This window comes from Mastigoproctus giganteus, chromosome 6 (assembly GCF_048544385.1).
Source record: "Mastigoproctus giganteus isolate SK-2022 chromosome 6, ASM4854438v1, whole genome shotgun sequence".
NCBI lineage: Eukaryota > Metazoa > Arthropoda > Arachnida > Uropygi > Thelyphonidae > Mastigoproctus > Mastigoproctus giganteus.
The window spans coordinates 28,975,209-28,986,382 of record NC_143580.1 but is presented as its reverse complement, the minus strand read 5'-3'; the positions used below and the strand labels follow the sequence as shown (position 1 = coordinate 28,986,382).

The 11,174-nt window shown below is 36.0% G+C and overlaps 1 protein-coding gene across 1 annotated transcript in view; it reads right to left on the bottom strand.

Annotated features, from left to right (window-relative positions):
- Positions 1-3,368: 3,368 nt before the first annotated feature.
- Positions 3,369-11,174, bottom strand: part of LOC150084121 (dynein regulatory complex subunit 3-like) — a 170,850-nt gene continuing 163,044 nt past the window's right edge. The window contains exon 10 of the mRNA XM_090375044.1: positions 3,369-3,667. Coding sequence (XP_090231170.1) covers positions 3,410-3,667 — 258 coding nt within the window. The 3' untranslated portion in view covers positions 3,369-3,409. The remainder of the gene's footprint in view (positions 3,668-11,174) is intronic.

Sequence of the window (11,174 nt, the reverse complement as noted above, 5' to 3'; positions counted from 1 at the left end):
TCAGCCACTTTCTTCAACACTTAAATTCATACCAATGTAGATCCCTAGAAAGAAAAAGCCAAGTGTATGGGAGCAACCACAAAATATTTGTCAATTGAGATGGGATGCTTTAAAATAATTACAACAAAATTATAGTGAAATTTACTTATTACTATTATACATGCAAATTAATATTTTTTAATGACAAATTCAAATATTTAAAAATTGTGTTTTTTACACTTGTTACTTTCAGCTAAACAAAACTTTCGTTAATTCAAGAAAAAAAAAAAGAAAAACATTATGAATAAGAAATTAGTCTCTTCCATTTTCAAATTTACAAAACCATAAAAGCACCCCACTAATGGTCCAAAGTAAGCAATTGCACTTCATCATATAAAACTGTAAACAAACAATTTCAACATAATTTCAATGCTACCTCCTCATCTACCAGCATGTTTCATTAAATATGTTGACTAAATAAACAACTCCCTGTTACTTCCAAAATTACTCAAGACTTGAGGAAGGTAGACAGATAAAATGCCATTAATTTTGAACAGGAAATTAACTGCTTCATTAGTAAATCATTGCAGCATTGTTGGATACTAAAGACCAAAAAAGTATGCACTGTATTGTTTAAGGATTTTCATTTTACAAATTTCATTATAACAGTAATTTTTTCTGCATTAAACTAATAGTTTTGTTACAATGATATCTGTTAAAATGAAATATTTTTACACAAAGATACATAGAAAACTGGCAGAGATGGAAAGTGATTTCATTATGATAAATATTCTGTTACTCTGGCATTCCTTACACTGACATTTGATTGTACTGTATGTTTTAACGGCCAGTTTTGTCTTCTATAGAATAAAAAATAAAACCTTAGTTTACTATTGAAGGAACCCATTAGCTCTGCTTTAAGGACAGCAGTATACCAATGACAATATCATGGTTCTTCCAGTTCAATGACAGGACTTGAATCCTAAGCCTTTCTATTCATTAGAACTATTTAGTAATACTACATTTTATATTTTCAAAAGAATAAACAAACATAAAATATGAGAATTTTTAATATGCAAATCCCTGCATTTCTGGAAACTTAACTAAAATATTTCTGTAGATAGACTGCTCACCATAAAAGCAAACTTTTCTAAAAAGTTACTTTAAAATCTATATTAAAAAACATTTTCTGAAAAAATAATTATTTAAAAAAGTATATCAAAATATACCTTTTAGATCACAGTTTGTTTGTTTGGTGCAAAGTACAAGTATAATATAGGGCATGGGAAATCCCAATTTCTCAATGTACTTTTTAAAAAAATTTTTTTGAGAGTTACACATGAGAAAAAATTAAAACTTGTCAAAAGAGGAATACAGCACTTCAACCAATATTAGAATAGCTGTTTATTTTCAGTTGGAAATGAATCAAATAGGATTCATTGCTTTCACAGACAAAATCCACAGTTAAGTTCTGAATACACAAATTTTCCTGGTAATCTGCATTATCTATTTGTTTTGGGATTTTTGACACACTACTTTAGTTATGGTGTATCAAGTCGTATCATCTCTTTATTACGTATTACATCTGTACAAGTGTATGTACAGTACAAATGTTTCAAGGTATATTATCACCACTTCATTCATCAGTGATTGCTGTTGCTTCACCATTATGCAGATCAGAAAGGCCAACCTGTTCATTAGTCAAACCTTTGGCTTTTCTGATTACTGATGATGTGGTAAGACTATACCATGAAATGTCTGATTCTCATCTATACGTAATATCCAACTGGAAATAAACAGATATTCCAATGTAAGTTTAAGGGCTTTATTCCTCTTTTGACAAGGAAAACTGTTTGTTATAAACAAAGTTTATTTAATAATAAATTTTGACTTGCTTTGTGTGTAAACTTAATTTATCAATATTTACTACAGATTTGTAAATGCTTAACTGATTTTCCAAATTAGTTTCCATCACTGTGCTGCACTTATTATCCCTAGAAAACTTCATTTTGTTAAGAAAGATGTAAAATGAAAAGTGATACCAAAACACTGATTAATTTTTGCAAGAAAATATCAGGTTTGGAAATATCGATATTAAATAATAATGTAAAATAATTCCAAATGCCTCAAAATGTTCTTTAGATTTGTATTTGAAAGTTTCAGCTGATTATTTTACTTTTATTTTTAAATCCTTATTCTCAGAGAAACAAAACTTTTTGAACTCTAGAAAATGTACTGAATCATGTTTTCTAAGTTTTCTTCTATAGTAGAAGTCCTGCATGACTCTTATCTACTTTTACCTCAGAGATTTTCATTCAACACATTCATGTGTTCTGTGATAAAAAGGCACAGATACAAAAGTCCGTAATGCTCAGAGTTCTGAGAAAAGAATTTTTGCAGATCCAGTTATATGAACTGTTGCATTTTTTGATTTCCAAAAGTCTTCCAAAATCTTGTCTGTTTAACCATCTTGCTTACCAAAAGTACACATTAAACTAGTTAAAAACTTTCACTCAATATATTAAAAGTACACTATCATATTCTAAATCTGATTCATTCATTCAAATATCCTCAAAATTGCCAGTGCTTGAGTAATCTAAGCACTAGCAATCAAATAGGATTCTCTGCTTTTATACACAACTGAATTCATAGTTAAGCTATGAATACAAATTTTCCCCCGAAAATATTGTCTGTTTTGGGGATTTTTCACAGATTACTTTGGTTATAGTGTATCAGTTCATATCATGTCTTTATTATGTATTACATCTGTACAAGTGTATGTGTTCACAGGTCCACCTGCACACTATATAGGCTGAACCCCCCAGAATAACCTGTACCCTTCACTTGGCTAGCTATTGAAGAGGCTTTTAATAATTCTTCCAGCCGCAATTAGAATTTGAAACCAGGCCTCATGAAATGAGGAACAAGCGGAAAGCCCACTATACAAGAATAATGATCAATAAAAAAAAAACAGGCAATCGCAATTAGCCTACGTTTAGTTTCTCTATCTTAACCTCCCGCTATCAAATTTTGTTCTGTGAACAGAGAGGCCATATACTTCCAGACAACCATAAAAAGCTACAGAAGGGGGGGAAAAATTTTTGAAACGGGCTCTAGGTCTGTAGGCCACAGGTTATCCAGGCATCTGTTTGGAACATTGTATATACTGGTTGGTTATAAAAGTTTCTCAAAAAAGAAAATTACTTTAATGGCTACAACAATGCAGTAATTTTTACAAATGCTTCAGATTTATGAAACTGTTGACACTCATTAAAAGTCTTAATAAAAACATTTAATGATCGCACAAAATCTATTTTACAACTGATATTTTTCATTTGAGAAATGAGTTAAACAATGTGCTTAGTTTTAATTAATAAAAATTTGTGTATCACAGAATAAATTATACATTATGAAAGGCCACATTCTTACATCATAAAGGTAGTTCAACTACAGCTGGAAAACCTGATATTTCATCAAGTTCATCTCTCAAAGCATCCACAAAGTGATTAATCTCCATTACACGTTGTCTATTTCTTTCCTGTTCCTTTGCACGTAACTTTTCCAACAACTCAGCCAACCACGAATGTAGCCTTTTCACCATAATATTTTCAGTGTTCTGCAAGACTTTAACATGACTATCATGGGAAATATCAAGGATATTTTCAAATGCTTCTTTGTCTTGCAATAGCTGTAAATAGATTTCAAAGATTTCATTTTCTCCATTCAAATAAAAAGTCCATTTTGTAAATTCAGTACAGTGGGGCCCTAACATCCGATGGTAATTTGTTCCACAAAACCCACTGTACGTTGAAAATATTGTAAGTTGAAACCAATAAAACATTTATTTCCTGTAATTCATTCTAAACTCTTGGCAGTCGACCCCTACACCACATAATATAGGTATTTCTTACATGTTATACTTGAATTTTATATTAAAAATGTGTTTTATAAAGATTATTTAATAAATAGTTATAAAACATCTTAAAATAAAAAAAACAAATAATATAGTAGACCTGATTAAACGGACTAATTGGGGGAAAGGGTGTCCACTACTGCCAAAAGTCAGTTCAATCGAATGTATTTTAAAAGAATATATTTATAAAGAACCGACAATATACAAATGTATAAGTATGAATAAAATATTATAATGTACAGTATAAAATACTGTAAATTTGACTTTTTAGTAATTCATACTAAAACATCTGTTAAAAATATAAAAATAAATTTACGACTGGAACCAAACTTTATTTTAATTAAGCGTATCAAAAACTGTACAATGTAACTAAGTGTTTCCACTAATTTTTTTTTCCCCTTAAAGCTCACATAAAGTTGTTTGCAATGTGAACATCAGTTTTTTCATTTAAATCCAATTTTAGAAGGAAAAAATACTTTAAAATTCTTAAACTCCATTGAATAAAAAACACAAAAAAAAAAAAAAAACACGGTAAAAAAAAGATACAATATATTAATATTAACTTAATTGAAAGAATCACAATTTTCAGAGTCAGAAACAACTGTCATATGGAGAGAGAGGTGTTAATTCCTTGCAGGTAGAGGGTTCTGGTGAAACAGGTCTAGTTGATGAAGTGGTCTTTTTTTTTTTTTTTTTTTTTTTTTATGTGAACTCCAAACACGAGAGGTATTAGAACCTATAGTACTTAGTACCGTGCTTAGGTTTGAGGTTAAGAAGACGAAAGCAGATATTTGTTGACATTGGACTTGAACTTCTGTAGATTGCAATTTTCAGGAAATACATATGAAGGAAGGTTGTTCCAGAAAACGGCAATTGAATGAATAAATGAGGAAGATGAAAAGTTGGTTCTGTGGGTTTGAAGTTGGACAGTAAATGGATGTTGGCTGGTGGCGGCACGTGTTCGGACTGTTTTGAAAGAGAGAGCAGGAATTATAGAAGCCAATTCAGAAGAACAGTGCCCATGGAAGTATCTGTAGAAGAGACATGCAGCAGAAACAGTGCGTCTATGAGAAAGCGAGTGGAGAGACTCTGTTAGAGATGAATCATTAATTAACCTAATGCCCTCTTCTGAATGGAATCAAGAAGCCGGAGAGAGGTTTTGGGGGCCACCACCCCAGATATGGGAATAATATTCCATGGCAGGGCGAATTTGCGATTTATACAGAGTGAGCAGCTGTTTGGAAGAAAAGTAACGCCGAAAGCGAAAGAGAAAACCAAGTTTTTTAGATGCAGAGGAAGCAATATTTGTAATGTGCTTGTGCCAAGAGAGATTAGAAGTCAGGGTAATCCCCAAAAGAGATATATCATTTTGCCTAGAAATCAGAGTGTCACTAAAGATAAGTATAGGAGCAGAAGAATCCTTTTTGCAAGATATAAGACAAGACTGAGTTTTAGAAGGGTTGAAATCAACTAAGTTGTCTTTGCCCCACTGGAGAATTACCTGAAGATCGGCATTTAAGGAATTGGTAGCAGATTTTCGAGAAATTGAAGCTGATTGAGCAGGACAAGGTTTCTCAAAATGGAAAGTTGAATGCATTGTGCTATCATCGGCAAAACTATGGATAGGATTTTCAGTCAATGGAAGAAGGTCATTGATATACAAGAGGAAAAGAGTGGGGGAAAGAACTGAACCTTGGGGGACACCGGCATTAGTGGAGAAGTTAGAAGACAGAGAGCCATCTACCATCACCCTCAGTGAGCGATCGGAGAGAAAACTGAATAACCAATTACTAAAAACAGTTGGCAAACCATAAGATGGAAGCTTGTTTAGAAGACCTTTATGCCAAACACGATCAAAAGCCTTTGAGATATCAAGAGCAACTACTTGTGTTTCACCGAACCTTTCCATTGAATTAGTCCATAAATGGGTAACATAAGCCAGAATATCTCCAGTGGATCGATACTGACGGAATCCATACTGGTGATCGTTGATCAGACGGAAGGTTTCTAGGTAGTTTAAGAGTTGGCGGTTAATTGATTTCTCCATTACTTTAGAAAGAGTAGAAGTAATTGCAATGGGACGATAATTGGATGGGAGGGATTTGTCACCCTTTTTAGGAACTGGCTGGATATGAGCAAATTTCCAAGCAGAAGGAAAAACACCTTTGGAATAAGAAAGTGAAAAAAGGCGGCAAAGAATAGGAGTAAGTTCAGGAGCACAGGTTTTGAGAACAAGTGGAGAAATACCATCAGGACCTGGAGCTTTCTTAGCATCAAGATTCATCAAAATCCTTCTGATATCCTTTTGATGGAAGACCACAGAAGGCATTGAATGGAGCGTGTTGGGAATGGTGGGAGGTGTTTTACCAAGATCATTAATACATGAGCTGGAAGAAAAATGGGATGCTAGCAGGTCAGCTTTATCCTTGGCTGAAGTGGCAACAGAACCATCTGGTTTGGACAGAGGTGGGAGCAAAGATGGGCAAAAGTTGCGGCCAATAGCTTTGGCAAGAGACCAGAATGCTCGGCTACCATTAGGGCAAGAAGCAAGTTTTCTACTCTTAGCCTGTTCAAACTCTAGTTTGGACTGGTTAATAACTGCTTTACAACTGTTGCGAGCTTTGGTGTAGGCAGAAAATGAAACTGAAGAATTAGAAACAAGCCAATTACGATATGCAACATTCTTCTCTTGGACAGCCTTAGCACATTTATTGGAAAACCAAGGTTTAGATAAAGGACGAGATTTTAAATTGGAGTGTGGGATAAAGGATTCCATTCCTGCAAGAATAATTTCACTGACACGATCTGAGCAAACATTGACATTAGAAGTTTTGAAACAGTAATCCGACCAAGGAAAAGAAGAAAAGAAATCTCGCAGGTCATCCCATTTTGCATTCTTGTAATGCCAAACAACACGTGGTTGGGAATAGCCATGAGATAAAGGTTCCATTGGAGAAGAGACAATCACCAAGTTGTGATCTGAAGTGCCTAAAGGACCTCTCACTTCGACCGTGTACTTAGAAGGGTTGTTTGTGAGAAAAAGATCAAGCGTATTGGCTGTATGATTAGGATTGTCCGGTATTCTTGTAGGTAAATGAACAATCTGTGCTAGGTCATTAGTAATTGCAAAAGCCTCAGCATCTCGACCTGCTGGGTCGGTGTGACTAGAAAACGGAAGCCAGCTGGAGTTGTGAACATTAAAATCACCAAGGAAAATTACTTCACTGTTAGGAAAGTTGGACGAGAAAGTCAAGTTGCAAAGAGAGGAAGTCAAAGAGCTCCAAGTGATTAGTGGAGTTGGGAGAACGGTAGAGACAACAGATGAATTTGACACAATGAGGTACACAGATTTTAAGCCAGAGAAGATCAAAGAGAGGAGATTCCAAATTGCCAAGTCTCTGACAGGGAATATCAGAACGGACATATGCACAAGTACCACCTTTGAGGCGAAAGGAATCATACAGCGAATAATTTGGGCATCTGAGATGAGCAGTAGATGAATCAACCGATAACTGAGATTCTGTCAGAAAAAGTACGTGGGGTTTGGCAGACTGCAAGTGGAAATGGACATTGTTGAGATTAGAATTGAGACCACGTATATTTGTGAAATGAATTAGGAAGTCCATGGGAGGTTTAGATCTTTTCGCAGATAAGCTTGCTCTATTAGTTTGACAATTCATGGTGTATTCAATAGTAAGAAAAAGTAGGTGATACATGCTGTATGAAGTAATGAAATTTTTGGATATAGCATACACATGGTAAGAATATACCCAGATCCTTGACATAACGTGGCCTCGACAATGCTCCCCGCATACACACTACTCGGACTCCCTCCAGTCACTATCTGGCAGAGTAGAGGCAGCAAGATTATACACTAGCTGATCCAGAAGCTTCCTAGAGAGTTACCAATAGGTTCAGTCCGGTGTACTAACTAGCGGCCGGCCTGCGAACACCGTTTTAGAGCTGTACCCTTGAAATGTAAGGAATATTGGATCTCCAATAGGTTCAGTCCGGTGTACTAACTAGCGGAATATTGGATCACCAATAGGTTCAGTCCGGTGTACTAACTAGCGGCCGGCCTGCGAACACCGTTTTAGAGCTGTACCCTTGAAATGTAAGGAATATTGGATCTCGCCACGACGTTCATCATAACCTCAAAAGTCATCAATCATACTGCATGATGGAAGAGATAGGGAAAGGTTGACCGAAACTTAGCTCTAGAGACTAAACATGGGTTCCACCATTTCAAGCCTCCAATAAGCAAAGTGGTGGTATTTCACCGGTTGATGACAGTCATCTACCACCTAGGTCTTGAAGAAATCAAGCTTCAGCTGCCTTACACCTTGATGCTGCTTCCTTATTACTGTAGATCGAAATTCTCTAAAATGTTCATAATAAGGAAGCACATCAGGATCTGATGATGATTCAATATAATGTATGATGTCATCCATACGTTAGCCCGGATCACCTTCATCATTTGAGCCACTGTTCCACATCATTCTCTGTTGCATTTTTGTTCCAGGCCCTCGGAAGAGTATCCCGACAATTAGACGCCTCAACTCCCTCAAAGTCCATTTCAGGTTCAACGTCGTGCAACAACTTCTTCCAAGCATTGGCCAAGGTAGTAATCTTCATATCTTTCCACACAGCTGCTAAGTTGAAGATAGCAGATCTGATGTTATATGCATGTAAATTTTGCAGTGTACTGGTGCCTCTTGTATCTTTTTCCGCATCTTCTGTTTCTTCCAAAACAACCATCACCTCTTCCAAAAACTTCTTATACAATCTCTTACAAACAACGATTACACCCTGATCTATCGACTGTATCAGTGAAGTAGTGTTAGGAGGCAAAAAAACACATTTAATTCTCCCATCCCTGCTAACTAACCTCTTAGCATTAGGGTGAGCAGGTGCATTATCTGACAGTAAGGCAGCCTTTATTTCATTAGAAGGAATTTTCAGCACATCTGTCTGATAATGTCGCACATCATGCAGATGTGCGATGCTATCAGGTATAAATAGGTTCTAAATTTTTCCTTTAGGACAGAAATTTTTTGTCCATTAAACCCAAAGTCCATTAAATCGAGGGCCTACTGTAATTAGCATTTAGCTTAAACTTGAAGTGCAGGGCTGGTGAAATCAATAGCGACATAGTGGTGGTGGGATTAGATCAGATGTCACGAGCCTTTTCAATCTGTTGTCTTTTTCTGCTACTGGCAAAGAAATTGTCCAAAGGGGACTGTTTTTAACAACTTTTTTTTATAGCTTCCTGAAGTAAGAAATGATTTCGTCTTCCATTTTGCATATCATGAGTTCAGTGTTTTCAATGTTTAGGTGTTTTTTACCACTTCTCTTAAACTGTTAAATGCTCCCTACAAGAAATGACAGTCTTCAATTGTTCAGCCTACACCTTTGGGTGTCCTCTTCCTCTCCAGTGTCACTCTTCATAATTTTCTCCAACTCTTGGAAATCCTCTGGGGTTAGCTCATACCCATGAGCGTCAATAAGGTCCTCCACATCCTCATTGAATAAACCATTCGAAGAGGATGTGGAGAGGAACCAGACTCATTGATTTAACAAGAGTGGCAATATCATTTTTCATAGCACCATCATTTTCAAACCAATCAAAGTTATGGACGATTAAAGGTCAGATATTTTTCCAGGCTGAATTTAAGTATATGGTGGAAGAATCATTCCAAGAACTTATGATTAGCCTCACATGGTCCAGGATGTTGAACTTTGACCCTCAAAAATCTTTGAGGGTGAGAGCAATTTCAACAGGTCGCTGCAAAGCAATTTGCAAACATTTTCTTGAAGGTTGAAAATAATTACTGGTCCACTGGTTGAAGAAGAGGAGTGGTGTTGGGTGGCAAAAATTTGACTTGCATGAAATCAAATTGTGTCTCAAGGAATTAGCATTAGTAGAGGAACATCATGCAAGAAAGCAGGATTATACAATATCAACACAAAAAAAAAAAAAAAAAAAAACCAAAAACACTTCCCATTTCAATGAACCATTCATTCCAAATATCTGTCTAGTTCTGCCTTGAATTTATTTAAGCTATCAACTTCAACAACAACAGATGGAAGTTTGTTCCAGCAATCAACTACCCGCTGGCTAAATAGTTGCATATCTATTCTACAACTGTCTTTCCTCAGTTTGAATCTATGCCCCCTTAAGATTTGTAATCTGAGCAAGAGGAAGAATACCATCAGCACTGAGCCTGCTCAATCCATTCAAGGCTTTATACACCTCAATCAGATCACCTCGCAAGGGCCTAGTCTCCAGAAGCTGCAATTTGCAGAACTTAAGCCTTTCTTCATAAGAGCACCCCTTTGTTCCCTTCACCAGTCTTGTTGCTCTTCTCTGTACTCGTTCTAGCAACTCTACATCCTTCCTAAAATGGAGCTTCCAGACCTGTATGCAATACTCAAGGTGTAGCCTGACCACTGCCTTATACAAGGGGATAATCATCTCCTTATCCCTCTTGCAAAATTCTGTATATCATTGACAAAACCCCATTACTTACTCTGGCAGCCTGTCTGCACTGCTCAGAAAACTTCAAATCTGACTACACAATTAACCCCAGGTCTCTTTCATTCTCAACTACTCTTGAGTGTAACACCAACCAGTTGGTACATTTCTCTGGGGTTACTGCTACAAATATGCAGTACTTTGCATATGTCAATGTTAAACTTCAGTTGCCACTTCTCAACCCACTGCCCAACTTTTCCAGATCCTGTTGCAGCAGCACACTGTCATTACTGTTATTAACAACCCTGTCAACCTTTGTATCATCTACAAACTTTGACATTAAGCTTTATATACCTTCATCAATATCATTGATAAATATACAAAATTACACTGGGCCCAACGCCGAACACTGAGGGACACCATTAATAACATTAGTCCACATAGAATAGTATCCATTGATTACCACTCTCTGCCTTATCCCACTCAACCATCCTTTTATCCATCGTAGCAACTTGCCTTTAATGCCATACTGCTCCAATTTGTACAGTAGCCTTCCAGGTGCAATGGTATCAAAAGTTTGCCTGAAATCCAAGTATATGATATCAAAATTATTTTTTGCATCCAGTTCCTTTGTGACCACATCATATAGTATCCAATGAAATTGGTCAGACAAGACTTCCCCTTGACAAACCCATGCTGTGTCTGAATTATTACTGCTTTCTTGTCTAGATGATCCTGCAATTCTTCTTTAACCAGTGACTCCATTATTTTCCGTGGAACAGAAGTCAAACTAACAGATCTGTAATT